Below are 19,412 nucleotides of genomic sequence, written 5' to 3' on the forward strand. Positions count from 1 at the left end.
TATAAGCTGCTGCTCACAAGGGAGGTCCAGCAAAAAGACCTAGATACTTCTTAAAGCAACAAAGCAGCAGTTAAAAAAAATTTACGATGACCCCAAAAATTGTACATTTTCAAGTAATCAGGCTTAAGACAGTCTAACAGTAGAAATACAGATCAGAGGTTGTCTCTGGTCACTAGGTCGGAAGAGCTAACTCCAATGAAAGCAAAAGCATAGAGTCAAAAATGGATAATGATTATTCATTTATCAGACTGCCAAAGATCAAAAGGTTTGATAAACTGTGTTGCCAAGGGTGTAGGGAAACAACTATTCTGATACACTGTGGGTAAATCTCTATGGAGAGAAATTTAGAAATATCAAAATTACCAAGACACACTCTTTGCCCAATTATTCCACTTCTAGGAATTTGTAAGTAAAATAATGCACAAAGGAGGTTATTGAGTGCTATTTGTAGTCACAAAAAATTGGAAACAAATGTCCATCAGCAAGGGACTGGTTATATAAATTATGGCACACCCACATAAAGGAATACCACCAAACTTTACGTATTGATGTGGAACACACTTAAGATATGTCCTTAAGTAGAGATGGAAAAAAGGAGGGTGCACAACAGTATGTTAAGATATGCTACCAACTGTGAGAAAAAAAATGTATATATAAAGTGACTGATTACATACACACAGAATCTCCTTGGAAGGTAAAAAAGAAACGAAAGCCACTGACCGCTGCCCAGGAAGGGAACCGGTCGGCTAGGGAACCAGAGTCAGAAGAACACGTCTCGTGGGATACTCTTCCGTATGTTTGAAATGTTATGTACCCGTGAATGTATTACCTATTGGGAAAACACCATTGTTTACACTTTTAAAAATACTACAGGGGTAACAGAGAACAAATATTACCCCAAAGGAAGTGGCAAATGGTACTTTTCAGCTGAGGTGTCAAGCATTTGCAGAAAACGTCTGAACTCTCTCTCCTTTCAATCTATATTATTTTGAGAGGATAAATGGTTCAGCTTCTAAGTTTACTAGGAGACTTAATATTTAAAAAAAATTTTTAAATCAACCTAATTTCTATCATTCCCCTTTCCAGTTTAAACCTGACAGTTTCCATTCAACAAACATTTTCTGAGCATATTACAATCTGTCAAGACCTGGATACAGGATTAATAACATGTATGACTTGATAAGTGGTTTAACAGATGTATGTAATAAATGCTGAAGAAGTACCCACTTTTTTTAATGCTTGTCATTTTCATGAACAAGAGGCAGCCTAATGTGGCTGAAAGAGTACTGGGCTTGAAAGGGACCTGGTTCTAGTTCTATTTATTCCCTTAACCAACCATACAATTCTGCATAAGCAAAACCTGGCCGCCATAGCACTTGGACTGCCTACCTTACTACAAGTACTATGTCAAAAATAATACGTATGAAAGCAAAATTCTTTTTAATCTGTGCAACACTTCAGAGTATGTTATTACCACTCATACAAAGTTTGGGGGGAAAAGACTATTTCCCTTTCTCCTTCTCTAGCTTTCTTGGCTGAAGTTGAGTTCTCCGCGTAGCTGAAGTTATCAGAAACAAAATTGTGTATTTCTAACTTTCTTCACAGTTAGCAGATGATGGAGCCAACCCACCTGTAGAACATTCAGAGAGAGTAAAAGGTGAGATTTTACTAAAACGTACATAGATAAAGTGGGTATTCAACAGCTATGAAAAAGGGAGCTTACATAGCACATTAACCAAGGCCTTGATGCGCTTACAATGGAGGGTAAATGAGAGCAACAAGAAGCCAAGGATGGCAGCAACAAGGGCAAAAAGGGCCAACACAGAGCGGGGCTACAGAAGTGACCAGTGGTGACTGTCATGCTGGCTGCCTTTCAGCCCTCCTCATGATATGCTTTGTCAATGCCCTAAATTTGAAGTTGCCTGCTTAAAATCTTGGCCTATTCTTATGCAGTGAAAGGAATGCTGTTTACCTCTGCTACCACCGATGTGTTACTCACCCTGAAGGATAATTCTTCAGATAAATTCTTTCTTCTACCATAAAAAGGTAAAAAAAACAAAACAGAAAGGAAGAAAGAAAAAAGATAAATGTATCCTGCTGGCTTGGAGGTTACCCTATCATACCTTTAATCATCAGCTCAAAGAAAGCATGATATCAAATACAAAAGCTGCTTATAAAATGCAGAAACATAAAATGCTAACTAAAGTTTACTAGGGAGAGTAGCGACTTCAAAACCAAAACCTAAAAGTTAAACATGTGACTTTTTTATTCATATTCAATTAAACATTTATTATGGGCCCACAATGTTTTGCTTCTAGGTCTTTGTACATGCTGTTCCTTCTGCAGGAACCGCTCTCTTTCCCACCCCACCCATCTGCTTCCCCATTTTCTAACCTCTCACATGTGACTTCCTCTGAGAAGGCTTCCCTAACTTTCCCCACCCCCTCTTCTGGGTTTCCACAGCACTCTGTTTCAGCCCATCAGAGCACTTATCACTGTGTGTGTTAATTACAGGACTGTATCTTCTTCACTCAGGACCTAATCACTGTGCTGGCACCTGGAAGATGTTCCATAAATACTTGCAAAGCACCAGACACTGCGTTAGATAGACAGGGTATAAAGATGAAAAACCAGATCCTAAGTTCACTATCAATACAGTGTAAAATGGGCTATGAAGGAGGGGTGTTCAGGATATCAGGGGCTTGAAGAGAGCTCTCTAAGTCAGCCTGGAAGCAGGATGGGTGACAAGGAAGAAATAAAGGATATGCCTAGGCTAAGTCTTCAAGGTGAAATAAGAGCTAACTGGTAAAGAAGAGAGAAAGGATTCCAGATGGGACGAAAACAAAGGAGCAAGAGAAAACAAGGTAGACCTGAGGAACTCCAAGTAGTCTGGAATGTGCAAACCTCAGCACGCTTCAGAATCAATGGGGGGCTTATTAACATACAAATTGCTGGACCCCACCCCCAGTTTGTGATTCAGTAGGCATGGAATATGGCCCAAAAATATGCACTTCAAACAAGTTTTCCAGTGACATTACTGCTACTTCTGGTCCTAGGACCACACTTTGAGAATCACTCGTATAGTGAAACACAGAGGGCACATGAAGCAGTAGCAGTAGACGATTTGGAGCAACATGGGAGGTAAAGTAGGGGGTTAAAAATCATATATATGATGCCACAGAATTTGGCACTGAAGGATCTTAAGCAGAGTTTATTTTAGAAAGATGGTAATACGTAACATTTACAGAGCACCAGACTTATGTGTAGCTCAATGCAATAGCTGCTAGTCATATGTGGCTATTTCACTTAAGTTACAATTAAATAAAATTTTAATTTAAGTTCTACAGTCAACCAGCCATACTTCATGAGCTCAAGAGCCACATACGGCTAGTGGCTACTGCTTTGAGTACAGGTATAAAACATTCCACCATCGTACAAAGCTCTATTAGACAACACTGATGTACATTACATTAACCCGTTAAATCTTCACTACTTCATTATGAGAGAGGTACTGTATTATCCCCATTCTATAAAAAGAAATGTGGCAAAGAAAGATTAAGCAAATTACCCAAGGTCATAAGGCAAGTAGTACCAACATGGGATGCAAACCTGGATGGTCTGGTTCTTGAGCCTGTGTTCTTAACTGCTTCTTGATAAGATCATTCTTGGCAATAATGTGAACCAGAAGGAGATGATACTGGAGGAAGGAAAACCAGTGAGGAAGCTACTACACTAAGTCAGGAGAGAAACAATGAGGACCTGCACCAAGAGAGTAGCAGCTAGAATGGAGAAAGGGCTCATTAATAGAGATGTTAAAGCAGCAGAAAAGACTGGGGATGGAGTAGAACTGAATCCAAAAGAGGTGCAAGCGATGGCACCGAAGTTCCTGTTTTAGGAATCAGAGTCAATGGCAATGCCTCTCACCACAGTAAAAAATCAAAAGAGCAAGCTGAAGGAGGGTGATAAACTCCTTCTGGGTCATCATGAATTTGAAGTGACTGAGATAAGACACTACACTACACAGTGAGATATATAAGTCCAGAGCTCAAAAGAGAGATTTGGTTTAAGATATGAATTTAGAGTCATCAGTATAGAGAAGGTACATCTGGAGATAACTCAGGAAGGTTAACACAATAAGTAGACAAAGAACAGAACCTTAGGGAATCCAACATGTAAGCTATAGGCAAAAGATAAAAAGTCAGTAAACTGAAAATGAATCACCAGAAAGATGGGAGGAGGGGGGGAAGACCTAGGAAAGAATCATCCCAGAGGTCAAGGGAAGAGAGAAGAGTAAACAAATGCTAAGTGCTGCTGAGAGGTCAGGTAAGATAAAGACTGAAAACTGTCCACAAGAGCTGTTTCAGACGGTGTTAGGGCCAAAGGCCAGATTGCAACAGATCTGGAACAACTGTAGACTTTTTTCCAAGAAGTTTCAAAACGAAGGGAAGGAGACAGGGTATAGATGGAGAGAAGAATCTGGAGCAGTGTTGCTTCTATTCTGACTTGATGGGAGAGACTTCTCTATGCTAAGGGACAAAGAGCGAAAAGACTGGAACACTTGATGGAGCAAGGTTCCTAAGGCAGGAAAGAAAAGGATCCTGCACATAAACAGAGATATTACCTCTAGACGCTTCTTTCACGTCCTCTGAAGGGGTAGTAAAGGGGGTAAAAGTAAGTACAAATGTATTTAGGGTAGCGTGGGAAGGGTAAAGCTGGATGAGCTCATATGGTCAGAAAGATTCTCTTCTCTCTATGAAGCAGAATACAGGAGTATCTGCTGAAAATGAGAGAGGCAAAAGGGTTGGAGGGAATATTGAACTGCTGCAGAGAAAACAGACTACAGACACAGACGTACATCCCCAAGCAGAAGACAGAGCTGAGATTTGAGGCCACAAACTTGCAAGTGGCAACCTACCAGTGGGTTTGTGCCATTTTCTTCAAAATGATCGAGTCTCACAGAGGAGCAGGGAGAGGATGGTTGGCTTAATTTCAAGGCTGGGGTTTGCCAATTAGATGCAGGAGTAAAGTGAGTAACTGCAATGATAAACCGTAAGGCCACACAATTAGAAGAAAAGCATTCATGGGGGGATAGGAGGGGCATCAGAATCACACAGGGAACCTTCTTTGAACTACATTCCCTATGGGAAACCTTGATGAGATAAAAGAGCAGGTGCAGCAAGAGTGAAAAGAGAAAAGTGGAAAATTAAGGCAGTTATGGTCACGGAGTAGAACAAAATTCAGGTTTCCAGAGGTACCCTGTCCTGGGTTCAAAGTGCGTTCATGAGAGTAGGTGTGAAATGTGCTGTTTCCTGTATCTGAATTTCAATCCCTAGGCAATTCTGTCCCCTGACTCCCTCAGCCAGTTCCCACCACAGGACATGTTGGTTCGAAGCGCTAGAGCAGGGGTTCTCAACCCTAGCTGCATATCAGATGCACATGGAGACTTCAACAAACAAACAAATAAACAAACTGAAATCTGGGCCCCACTGTTGGAGTCTAATTGGCTTGGTGGTTATTTTTTAAGGCTCCTCAGGTAATTCTAAAGTGGATTTAGCGTCGAGAACCACTGCTTTAGAAAGAACAGGACTTTAGCTTTATGTTAGAGAATTAAAGGAAAACAGACTGGCATGAGAAGAAATGAAATAACTAAAGCAGGAAAATGGTGAAAGAGGATCTAAACCCTACGTCAGATATTTAAAGATGTCCTGAATAGAAAAGTTAGGAAACTATTAAAACACAGCATCATACTCAACACACACCCAAAAATGTAATGTTTCCAAGAGTTCTGTTATAGGTTCTAGCAAACTCAGGAGTTAAATGCTTCGCTGTAGCCAATGACTAAGAAAAAAGACAAACCTGCACTGTACTAAGCAGAAAGAACTGAAAACCAACACTGAACAACAGCTCTCTAGGTCAACTACAGTTCACAACTCCCTGGAGGAAAAGGCAGCCTACAGTGAAAGCACGATAATAATCTCACGTACATGGACTCTACCTCTTCTGCACAAAAGGTAAAGGAATCAGCTGTCTTCTTTCACATATACAAAGGTTTTAAGTTTTTTAGTCTGCCTGATTGTCTTTCTACAGCAGTCACTTTCTCCTTAACAAGTTTTACCAATAATCTTAAAACCACCTACTGCAAATCTAAATGCTACACTCCTATAATCTCTATGCTTAATTTAACCCTAAACCAAATAGTGCCATACTACTCTATCCAATTATTTTATAACTGTCCCCAATCTTAACCTTTATTTGCCACTTCCTAGTCTATTTGCTAAGTTTTACAACAAAGTAAAAGTTAAAAGTAATGCAGAGATGAACGGTTAGTCATAAAGACCAAAAAAGACAAACATGACCTGTTGCCTGTTGCCTTCCCTGTAAGGTTTGTTTACTGGTATTAACAAACTCACCCAGAACCAAGATACTATGTATACATAACAATGAGTGATGAACTGTACACTCCTAGGCCACCCATATTTAATGCCTTTAATGAGAATTACTTCATTAATTAATAGAAAGGCTTGTACCTTTCTATCTCCGTCTTAAATATTTTAAGTTCAAACCAATTACCCAAATCACGCGGACATCATGAGTTGCAGACGTTCTGAAAATTAGACTTAACTGGAAGTGGACATTTTTTTCAAAACTCAAGGAGTACTTCATCTCCCAGCATTAGGGTAGTTTAACATGTTCTCCTAATATTTAGCTAAAACAGAAGAAAACTTTCTAATTCCTCTAGTTTGGGTCATAAGAAAGCAGTCTTTTCCAAAAACAAAACAAAACAAAAAACTGTTTCGACTTTCTGGAGTCTTCAAACACCGAAACAAGCAGATTTACATATTTGTGGTTTACAAAAACCACCAAAATTCTCTACACCAGGGTTCATCCTATGGTTTCCATTAAGGAAGAGATTTCTAACAATGTTATTTTATACTCGTTGCTCTCTAAAACTGTATGACAGTACTACAGCCTAACGAAAAAAGCACAGAACCGAGAAGCGCCCGACCACTTCTCCCAGACGCAATTAACTTCCTGTGGGGCATTAAGCAAGACACTCAAATCTCTCTGACCCTCAGTTTCTCTATTTGTGAAATAAGATGAGAATCATTTTTATCCAAGATTGCTACTGGCTACAAGTTCTACAAAATGGAGATGATTCTACCCTTTATTTTTTCTAAGAATGTATCTATGCTTTGTAAGAATAATCCAAAATAAAAATTACATACCTTAATAAAAATGTACACTTTAATATAAAATATTAACATAAAACATATAAAATATAAATAAATATATAAAATATACTGTAATCAAAAAATATACCTTACTCAACACTACAGCCAGACTTATTTTTTCTTAGCAGGTCTTTTTCTTTAATTGCTAGCAGTTAAAAACTATTTTGACCCAGAATGGCATTCTGCAAATCTAAATGCTACACTCCTATAATCTCTATGCTTAATTTCAACCCTAAACCAAATAGGGCCATACTACGAACTGTTTCTTCACCTGTCCCTTAATAAAGTTGAAAGTAATTCTTTTGACTTGAATTTACAGAGTTATGTACAGTGCTGATGAAAGCCATCTGTTGGGAACTTTGACTTTCCTGTCAAAAGGAGAAAACCAGAAGAAACAGCCTAGATTTTCCTGGGAACCAGCTGCAGCTGAATGAGTCCTAATCCTACTCCAGCTGGGAAAAGCAGAAGGGTGAAGTGGCTACTGGCTTAATTCATCTGCTGCAGATTCTTTATGAACTGACTCCACCCCTGAGTAGCCAACTGGTAAACAACTTTACCAGACTGAGGCTCTTAATTAATCCCTATATGTAACATTTACTTGGTTCTTTAAAAAATTTCAAATCAGAGCATGAAAAGTATTCAGTATTATAATTTTAAAAAACATTTCCCAGTTCACTAGAAACAACATTTTTAACTCTAGTTTAACCAGCAAACTTGGCACCCAGATTCAGTCCTCTCACATATCTAAGAAACACGTCAGTGTAAATATACTTTATCCAGTATTCTAAATAGAAAGGGAAGAAATATCTGTGAAGGAGATTCTTACAACCTCAAGAAACCTGGAATGATACAATATATCTTTCCCCAGATTCATCGCACAGTTCCTGTTATCTATTTGCTTTCATAGTATTAACAGGTAAGTACAATGTAAAAAAGTGCTGGCCCATGTGTCCGAATGAACTGAATAAAAAACAGGCAGCAGAATAAGAAAATAATGTATTTTGCATATATTTATTTTCCATTTGGCATTTTATAAGAAGCCATAATAAAAACTTGTATTATTAAATAGCTATTATATAAATATATCATGCCTATAAAACTTAACCATGTAAAGTTCTTTTGGGACTTCAATAAGAAAGTACTCAGAACAGTGCCCAACACACTGTTAGGCCTTAACAAATGTTAGCTATTAATAGGTTTCTACAAGCAACTGCTTACATTCCCTTGGCCTCCTGATACAGGATAAAGAAAGAGGTTAGAAGCAATTTGTAGTACTATCTGATGTCTTCGTTAATTTCTTCCATTTATTTCATCAATTTACAAGAAGTTAGCCCAAGAAAGAGTAAAGTGTTAGCAACTGTAACTCTAAGAAAAATGTTTAGGTTGTGTGCACTGGCTGGGTACAGAAGTTTGATCAGCAATGGCTAAATCAAAGGTTGCTTTAGTAGCTCAAGTTTTCTTTCAGGGTGTGTCATGGACTGAGAACTACCAAAGCACACATAGCTCAAAGGCTAACTAGAAGACCAAAAAAGTATCTGTACAGGGACTTCCCTGGTGGCGCAGTGGTTAAGAATCCGCCTGCCAATACGGGGGACATGGGTTCGAGCCCTGGTCCAGGAAGATCCCACATGCCGCGGAGCAACTAAGCCCATGCACCACAACTACTGAAGCCTGCGTGCCTAGAGCCTGTGCCCTGCAACAAGAGAAGCCACCGCAATGAGAAGCCCGCACACCACAACGAAGAGTAGCCCCCGCTCGCTGCAACTAGAGCCTGCACACAGCAATGAAAACCCAACACAGCCAAAAATAAAATTTTTTAAAATATCTGTACAATTGATTGTATTTAAATAAATATTGCATTACAAACATATCTCTGCCTGAGTTATTTTTAAATTTCTGTTTTTTTTTAAATAGAACAAGTCTGCTGAGACGAAGTCAGTTTATATTAACCACGTTTATATTTAATCCACCTCAATGACTTGTTAGTAACAAATTTTTATTTCTAGCCAGTTTCTCCTCAGGACCCAGGATATTTAAGTCACCAAAAAATGGTACAAACAATGATGTAAGAAATGTACAATTACTGTAATTATAATTAATGTAATTAATTATAATGTAAGAAAATATAACTATTGAGATCAATCAGTTGCAAACTCGGTGACATTACAAAATCTACAATATTCATGTCGCTGTATCCTTGCCATTACTTGAAAAATAAAGTCAACTACATGAGGTTAGGACAATTTTCACTAAAATAATCCTTCTTCACTTAAAGACTGATACAGTTGGCATTATCCTCCATTCCCTCCCCCATGATGTAAGAATTAAAACTTGCAACTTAAAAAGTTTCCCAATAATTTTACTACGAAATACACTTCCTTGCATGCTCTCATAAAGATTTTTAATTGAGAACTTCTTCCACTTTTTACTACTAATGTATCTCTTCTCAACTTTTCTGTAGCACCTTTGCTTTGCAGTTTTTTGGTGTGCCTGTGTTTTTTTTTTTTTTTAAATAGACAATCATTCTGCCAAGCAGTCAACACACCCCTGAATTTAATAGCATGGACAATTACTAAAAAGTATGATAGCAACAAAATATCTGAAAACAACATTACCAAGCTTACATTTATAAACAATTTTATCATATCACTGTTCTAACACATAACATGTGAAACAATTTTACAATAAAGGCCATTTCCAATAGCTAAATCAAAACTATCATTCTTAACTCTCGTAACCTGAAAACATATTTCCATTCTAATCAGCAACTCTACATCAAATACCAAAGTTCCTGTCAAAGCCCCTTTTATTCTATGAATTTAAAATGCCAAGTTCCAGTAACACAAAATAATCTGGACTGCACTAAGAGTTTACTGAATTGTGATATAACTTATATTAGAAGGCTAGTATTTATCATTTGATCTTTCTGCTCCAAGTCACCTAAATAATAACATTAATAACCTAATGGGTAATAAGCTAAACAATAACATTAGTTGACAATATCTTCTCTTCCTTTCCCAAGTGGAATGCTTCAGCAAAATATAATTCTGTTCCACAATACTCCACAGACTAACAACACTTTCCTGATGTGGCTGATTACCATAAGCATATAGTTTTCTGTACTAGTAATATGGAACATAAGCTTTAGATATTCAAGTAAATTATTCTTTGTGTAAAATGAACCCAGAAATTTGAAATGAAGGTGAAAATTACTCCTGAAAGGGAAATGGAGACTCAGTGTCCAAAGTAATTCTTTTAATGGACCATTAGAATCTCAAATAATAATTAGCCTCACCCAAGAAACATCTCATTCTTTCTCAGAGATTCACAATACCTAATTGTTACCAAAAAAAAAAAAAAAAAAAATAGTGAATGCAAAAAACTAAGTTATATTTCATAAGCTAAACAAACGTTGCAAAAAAGTTATTTCACATTTCTATGCCTTAATCCCCAACAGGACCTAAACCCTAAATGCACTGTTCATGGTAGATGCCTAAATGCTTACTGAATAAATAATGAATAAATGAAGTAAATGAACAAATTATCTTACAGTAATATCTGTATTTCAAAAAAAAAGAGAAATTTGCAAGGAGGACGTTGTTATTTAAGCTAGTTACACACTATCACCCTCACCCATATCCCATAATTCAAGGGAAAGCAACATTTTGTCCCAAATGAAAGCACTCTATTACAGCCATGCAACCAATCCCAAACTACAAATCAGAAGACTTCAGTGACATCTGAAAGGAAAATGAAACACAGAAAATATCTTTAAGAAAAAAAAAAGTCATGCAGACCAAACTTTTTTTAATTTATGGACCTCAGGTATACAAAACTAGATTATTCATAATCTCTGGTTTCTGATACGTTCTTAGTGCTGGTTCAAAGTAAATTTTAGAATTCATTCTATGACAGAAAGAGAAAAAAGGGACGCAGTCAGTGAAATGGGAACGGGGAGGGGGGGCAGGGGGGGCGGGACATGTCCTTTTACAATCAGAGAATGTGCCTTGAAGTTAACACCAAGAACATTTACAATTGTGTACTTGAATGCGGTGACAGGCATTATACCCAACAACTCCCAAGAGGCAGTAGGTATCGCTGTCACAAAGACTCTGGAGCCAGAATGCCCAAGTCCAAAACCTAGCTCTGTCACCTAATACCTTTGTGACTCGGACAAGTTACTGAACCTCTTTTACGCCTCAGTTTCTCCATCTGTAAAACAACAGTACCTATCTCATTGAGTTATTTGAGGATTAAACGAGTTAATATATGCCTGGCTGTAAAGTAACGTCTGGCATATAGTATAAATACATCATTAAGTTAAATAAACTCACCATAAACTACAACAACCTAAAGTTAGTACAGCAAATCTCCCTTATAACATGGATAAAACTTTTAAATCACAGTATCTCCAGATCCTCCATCAAGTGAAAACACACTTAAGTTCAAGTGTCTTCACAAAAACTCTTTAAAATATTTCTGTACAGCTATCTCACCAAAAACAGCAAAACAAAAACCACTCAGTGGCTGAAAAGTTAATGTACAGGTCCTTCCAAAGGTTAATAATCACAATAAAAGTTAGAACCGTTTAGAAAAAAGAAGAACGTACTCAGGCTGCTCCATAGTCCCTGAACTTCATCTCTCACCCACAGCTGAGCAGACCAGTAGGTACACATGCACTCCAGAGCAGGTAAGGCCACCACAGCTCCAAGCAGAGCGCCTGGCCCACAGTAAGTGCTCAGTAACTATTTGCTGAATTAATTAATGCCCTAAAAGTGAAACTACTTCTAGCCTACACTTTCCTTTCTCCACCCCCTGTCAAATATAATCTGGATAATTTTTTTAAAGAATATCTAGGTTTTCATAACAGCAAATCAGTCAATTCCAAATGGGGAATGATTGGACAGTTTTTTTTTTTTAAAAAAAGGGGAAAGTAGTTAAATACAACAAAAGGAACAAACGTAATCTGTTCATAGGAGGAATAATTCCTTGCCCTAGAGTTTACTGTATTATTATTTTTAATGTGAGCTTTTCATATCTTTGGGGAAAGTCATGCACAAAACTTAACCACTGAAAATAAGACTCCATTCAAAAATATATAACAGATCTCATCAACTCTAATTTTGTAGATACTATCATAAGTTTGTTTCCCAATCAGACCAGTACAAATATACAAAAGTCTACTCAACGAAACACAATTTTTCCAAGTTTAGTTACTTTGGTTAACAATACTGTATATTAAAGTTATATAAACCAAAGAGATGTTCCTAACCAAAGCAAACCAGCAGATCTCTACTGGATTAAACATTTTTTTAATGCAAAGGTCTCAGGCTCAGCTGCAAAATAAGGATTGCTGGATTAGATGGTTCTTAAAAGTCCCTTTCAAAAGTAAAATCCTAGCGGGACCTCCCCAGACACGGGTTCGAGCCCTGGTCTGGGAAGATGCCACATGCCGCGGAGCAACTAAGCCCGTGTGCCACAACTACTGAGCCTGCGCTCTAGAGCCTGCGAGCTACAACTACTGAGCCGGTGAGCCACAACTACTGAAGCCCGCGTGCCTAGAGCCCGTGCTCCACAACAAGAGAAGCCACCATAATGAGAAGCCTGCGCACCGCAACCAAGAATAGCCCCCACTCGCCACAACTAGAGAAAGCCCACGTGCAGCAACGAAGAGCCAACACAGTCAAAAATAAATAAATAAAATTAAAAAAAAAAAAAGTAAAATCCTAGGGTGACAGGACTCAGTTTAGTCCTACACTGTACTATACTGACTAACTTTAAAAAATATGCACTACTGACATTTTATGTATGGCTAATATTTTTAAAAATTAAAATATCTAATTCAAGCAAGGGAAATTATAATAAACACAAGCACCCAGGTGTTCTAACAAAAATTTATAATACCCAATTCACAGATATGCCACTGAATTCATTCTAAACTTTAAATTATTTCCTGTTTCCACACACTAAACCTGTAGACACCTGATAACAGTTGTTGGAATCCTTGTATTTCATTTCAGCCATGTGATCAAGAAACAGTTCTTACAGATAAGTCCTTACAGCACTGAACTGCAGAATAAAGTATTTCAGTTACTTGTCCACCTTGAATTTTCAATACTATACCCTTAATAAATGCTCCAATGATACAGAACCATGTTATGAATGGGATTGCCTATTAATCCATGACTCCATCAGCATCATTTTAAGGGTAGTAACAGTAAGATAATGCTTCTATTTCAAAGTTCACAGGGAAAACTAAACCTTAAAATAGATCTCTAAAACCTGCATCCAAAAAAAAAAACCTGTTCATTTTCAGTTGCTATTTAAACAAAAATCTACTGGTGGGTTACTAACTGCAATGAATTTAGATCAAATCTCAAATATTTTAAAATACATTCAATGTTAACTTTAGAATCTTAACACCCTAGAAGTAGCCTCCACGATCTTAAGCAATGACGATGATGTTACTGGTGTACAGTAAGGTGTGCAACAACTTAAAGTACAGCCACTCCCCACAGAACCACAATTCAGAACACCTGAAATAAATTCACAGCTAAGACACCAGGTCAACGTACAAAGGAGCTGCTAACAAAACTCTCCTCATCCTCAAATATCTATTTAAGGGCCAAGATTGACTGTTAAGAAGACATACTTTCAACGGTACAAAATAATGGCATAAAACACACAGCACAGTAAAGTATACCATTTGAGTATCAAGACTCCGGACTCCCCAGAACTTTAGGAACATAGGCTACTGTATTCCTGATGCATGCAGTTACACCTGTCGTAAATAATAATGTTTAGGACTTCATCATATGCAAAAAATAAAGCATGACCAAAAGTTAGAATACAAAGAGCAAAAATAAGAATTGCTAAATCTGCTTAGCCACTACTATGGTCAGGATAATCGGTCTCATTCCTGTCTAGTAATCGGCATCAAAACGGAAAAAAGAAAGAAGACAGGTTCTTAAAGTCTCCAGCATTTGGCTGCTCATCAACTTCAGCAATAAAGTATTATAAGAACTTTTATGTAACAGGTTTAAAGTTGTGTGCTACTTTTTAATTCTAATCTAGGTATGTTCTTTTAGGCAGAGCAATACTCTACACTTTGAATCTTAGGCATCAAATATGTCAAAGTATCAGAACAATTAGCATCTACTGAGTTCTCACACCTAGAGTTCACCAATAAAAAACAGGAGGTGATTATTCCACAAAAGGCCCCAAACACCAACGGTAACTTCTATTCAACTTCCTAGAAATGTGGCTTTGTAGCATGCTGTATCATCAGCTCTGTGAACACTGATGCATAGGCCATTCTTACCTTATCCTTTTCATGTGGAAGGAGTGACACTGGAGGTAAAGAAGAAAGAGACTCACAACTCTCTTTCCCATCCACATTGGTTGCTTTAGTGTTGAGCCGATAAAGAGGTCCATCTTTAAGGAGTCTGCCGTGGCCAACGGCGCGTTTAATAGCCAATCGTAACTGCTGGTGAAAGCCAGAGGCAGCACCGCCTCCAAACAATGCAGACACATCCTTCTGACCTTTCAAAAAACGTTCAATGCTTTTCAAAGTTGAGCCACCGGACTCTGCCAAGCCCTCGACTGCCCGCTTGATCAGTTTATTCCAGTCTACATTTTGTTTATTATCCACTTTTCCATGGTTTCGAGGTTTAGGAAGTGCTATTCGCCCAGGATTATCAGGATCTTTATAGGAATTGAGTCCTTTATTTGAGACTTTCAAAATTGTTCCATCTTTGACACTCAACTCCAATTGTTCTAAAACAGTTTTACGATCCAAGCCATGGGATGAAGACACTGCATTGCATATCCTTTCTTCTGAAGGACGCTGTTTTTGCTTCTTCACTTTTTTGATGGCCTCCAAAATCCACTCCGTATACAGCGGGTTGGCGAGTTTTACCATGGTGAAGGATTCTGTATATCCATAGAGTCGTTATCCCTTATCCTGATGCTGAGTAAGTTTTACACCATGGAAAACAACATTCCCGGAGGCTGGGAACCAGTTAACCATAGCATACAAGTTTTCTGGCCTGAGTCCTTCCTCCTTTCACAAAACAGAGTGCCTCCCCACTTTTACTTTAGAAACCAAAACAACCTGTTATCTGAAATATCTTCAAACTTCTCAACAAACTTCTCAATAGCACCACACATGGGTCTGTTCATAAAGTTGTAAGAACTCAAGAACATCTCATTCCCAGCAGAAAAATGTGCATCTTATGCCTGGAAAACAATTAAAACAAGGTCAGTTTCCTATCAAGGCCCGTTTTATAAATACACTGGAACTGAAACATCCTAGTCTTTAAAGCACTCAGTGTTCACTGAGCACCTGTAGGAGTCTGATCATGTTTCTATCAACATTCCAAAACGATCATGTATGTAAACCACTGGAAAAACGAAGAAAAGGAAGAAAAGATTAAAAATTAGGATACAATGAGGAAACAAGACGAGATGCACTGTGAATGACCTTCGACTACAACTAACCAGAGGGGTGCTGGCTATTCTGCCCTCCACAATCTCTGCTCACCAGTCTATGAATTGAAACTCTTCCTTGACATCTTTCTCCAAGAAACTATTCAGCACTTCAACAAGTATCTAGATTAGCAGAAAGAATCCTGCAATGAAAGTAAGAGTGAAACTTTCATCTTTCAAAATTCCAGACATTCAGACTGGATGAAAACAGTCAATAAGATGGACAGAAAACCACTGAGAAAATTTTAACTATTGCATATAGTAAAAGAAACAAATACAATTTCCACAAACCAAGTTCACATTTTAAGTATGATATTACTTTCAACATTCCAAGTGGAAACAAAATTAACATTTTGAAAATAGTCAAGTGCGAAAAGTGTTCTAAGAATTTTTTTAAATTCCAATTTCCTTCAAATTTTAGGAATCACATGCTGATAAGCTTCTCCTAGTAACATTCAATATACTGGCGAGAGTCCAACAACTGTCAAAATGTTCATAACCAATCTACAGACATAGCAACTAGAAATGAGAATGGCCCAGAATCACTGGGTTCAAATGTACACACTACATATCAAATGTACAGCACAGGAGAAAAATGTATTGCCTGTCTGTAGTCTAAAGAGAAGACGACCTCGTAAAGATTCAAGATTGCTGTCCTGAAACGAACATTAATGAATAAGACACCAACGTATACTTATACACACACACATCTATGTATGTACACACACACACACACGTTGCCTCTCCAGGATCAAAGTCAGTATTCTTTCAGACAAAAGAATCTGGCAGATACAAATCTTTTTGAAAATCACCAAAATAATGAATTCCGAATCTAATAACTTCTTTGCTTCCAAAAATAAATTTACCTTTACCTAAATGTTTTTTAGAACTCCAAGGAGTACTCTGAGGAGCACTTACAACATAAACATCCTAGAAAAATGGCTCCCACAGTAATCGTTCTTCCGAGTGCCTCTAAAATCAAAAGGAAAACTAACAGATATGAAGAAACTGATAGTATTACTCTGATAAGAAAGAAAAGGCTGAAGGAAACACGCAAACCTGAGCCAAGACTTCTTTTCTAAATTAGCTGACTGAAAAGCAGTCCCCCGAGGGAAGAACTCAGCTTCACCGTGGTGAGAGTCTCGAGAGGACAGAAATCACGGTATTACTCGGAGTGGGTGCATTACGGAGGCATTAACGCTACAATGAAATGAGAGGCTTCAGCCCGAGTTGCAGACGCTGGGCCCGTCCTGGCTGCTTAACCTCGCAGGTGAGAGAACGAAGGACAGTCACCCGCGGTCTCTCGGGCCGGGATGCGCACGGGTCTTCAGGTCTTCAGCAAGCGAAGCGCCTGCAGACCTGAGCTTTAACTCCAGGAAAGTACCCCGGCGGCCGGAGAGAAAGTGCAGCTCGCCTCCGGCAGTCCTTCCCCGACCTCCATCCCCCCCACCTCCCCGCGAACGCCTCTTCGCGCTCTATTTTTAAAGGGAGAGAAACTTCAGAAACTTGTAACGGCACCAGCCCGCGGCTTGCCGACGGGGAGTCGGCGGCTCCCACCGGACGGGAACGGAACCCGAGGACGAAGTTAACAATGAAATCACGTGAAAGAGTTGAGAGCCGCACATCTGCGCTCCCAGCTTCGCCGAAGCCGCGTCCGCCCGGAGGCCGGTCCCGGGCGGCGGGCCGCGGGCGGGCCTGGCGGCTCCGCGCTGACAGGCGCCCGCCGCCCCCGGCGCCGGGGCTGACAGCCCGGCGCACACGCCGCCGCACGTGCGCCCTCCGCACCACAACACGGCCGCCTGTCACCCCGCGCCGCGCGGCCGCAGGGGCCGAGCGCGAGCGCCGGGAGCGCGGCCGCAGGGGCCGGGCGGGCCGGGCGGCGGGCGCAGGAGCCAGGCCGGTGGGCGCGCCCCGAGGGAGAGCCGGCCGCCTGCACGGCCCGCCCGCGGCTTCGCGGCCTGGGCCACCGCCGCCGCCCCCTCCCGGCTGCCCGCTCCCCGGCCGAGCCCGGCCCGGGCCGCCGGCGGCGGCGCGCGGGCCGCGGGGCGGGGGAGCCGGGAGCCGGGCGCCGGCCGGGCGCGAGGGGGCGGCCGCGGCGCCCCAGCCCGAGGCCTGGCGCAGAGCAGCGGGAGGCGGCGCAGGCCGCGGCTGGGCCTGCAGCGGCCACCGGCCCCGCGAAGCGGCGAGGCGGGTCCCGGAGCGGCTCAGCCTCGGGCTTGACGGCCGGGGGCGGCCGGGGGCGGCCCCTCGACTACTTACCGGGGGAGAAGAGCGCCGGGTAAGCGGGGCCCCGGGCCGGACCGCGGAGATGCCCCAAACTGACACGGCCGCCATCTTGGAGACAGTGAGCTCCGGCCGGGGGGAGGGGAGGCGAGGCGGTGGAACAGCCGCGGGGGGAGGGGAAGCGTCGCGAGGGAACGGCTGCCTGGGGGAGGGCGCGGGAACAGCCCGAGAGCTAGGCGAGCGGGAGGGGGAGGAAGGGGCAGCGCGGGAGGGGGACGGCCGAGGAGCGGGAAGAGCTGGGCCGAGAGCCGGGAAAGGCCGGAGGGCGGGGCGGGGCAGGAGGGAAGAGCCGGCCGGGCGGATCACGTGGGGCCGGTACAAAAGGCCAAAGCCAAAGCGGGAGGAGGACTGGAGGAGGCCGGCGGTCGGGGTGCCTGCTCGCCCCTCTAGCGCGGTTGGGCCGGGCCGATAGCCGGGGCAGGAAGTGCTGTGTCCCCATTGCACAGCTGGGGAAGCAGAGGGTCGCGCCGGGGTGGGGAGGCATCGGTGCGGCGCGGAAATCCGGTAGGATCTGAACTCTGATGGCGCCTGTGTTTACCGTCACCGAGCCTCCCTCCGCACCGCGGTGCCCGCGCCCCGCTCCCACGGCGACTCCCCGGAACCGGGTCGGGAGCTGGGGTGGAGGGCGGGGAGAAGGCCGCCTCGCTTCATCATTCCCTGTCTGCACGCATCTTCTCCCCACACATCCACCCCTTTGCGGGAAAATAGTAGGTGCGAGGAGGAGGGGAAGGGTAGAAAGTTGGATGCCGTGTCGAGCCCTTTCACCACAATGACCTCATCCTCCCTACCCCAGGAGACTTGTTGGACCTCACCAGAGCCATCTTTGTAGGGACCAGCGAAGGCTCGGTGGTGAGATCCGCACAGGTCATACAGCTGTCTGGCGGCACACTTCTGAGTTTGGAGCCTCCATCTGTCTAATGCCAACGCCTGTCTTGTACCCGTGCCCTACGCAGCACTGCTCTTGTCCGAATTTATGGCTGAGCTGCGGACTGGCACTTTTAATGGCCTGCCTGTCCTCTACTGGCTGCATGGATGTTTCTTTGTCTGGTCTCTCTTCCAGTTTAAACTCCTGAGGCAGAGACTGAGTCATACTTTTTATTAGCCTGCATTCCCTGGAAGGGCAGTAAATGACAAATGAAAAGACATACTAAATAATTGATAATCTTGTGTGGAAGCGTTTTCCTGCCACTGGACCTTTTTATCTGGTAGACTATTCTCCCCAACACCTCCTCGTTTTATCTCAGCTTTACCTTTTAAAGTGCACCTTCTCGCTTACTACCTTATCGTCTACTTCCTTTTCTGAACTTTTGTAGTTTGACCACTTGCCCTGTTTTTCGTGTGGCACCGGTTGTGTGGCCTCATCTACGTTTTATGAATGCATTCCCAGGTATAGTCTCTTCTAGGATGCCT

The 19,412-nt window shown here is 41.6% G+C and overlaps 1 protein-coding gene across 2 annotated transcripts in view; it reads right to left on the bottom strand.

The window, feature by feature from the left end:
* KAT6A (lysine acetyltransferase 6A) overlaps positions 1–18,065 on the bottom strand; it is a 109,007-nt gene extending 90,942 nt beyond the window's left edge. For both annotated transcript variants that reach the window (XM_082863941.1, XM_082863940.1), the window contains exons 1-2: positions 17,979–18,065; positions 14,554–15,470 (exon numbers count right to left, since the gene is read on the bottom strand). In XM_082863941.1, coding sequence (XP_082720067.1) covers positions 14,554–15,153 — 600 coding nt within the window. In that variant the 5' untranslated portion in view covers positions 15,154–15,470; positions 17,979–18,065. The remainder of the gene's footprint in view (positions 1–14,553; positions 15,471–17,978) is intronic.
* Positions 18,066–19,412: the final 1,347 nt, after the last annotated feature.

Source organism: Leucopleurus acutus, assembly GCF_964270905.1.
Source record: "Leucopleurus acutus genome assembly, chromosome: 21".
Lineage (NCBI taxonomy): Eukaryota > Metazoa > Chordata > Mammalia > Artiodactyla > Delphinidae > Leucopleurus > Leucopleurus acutus.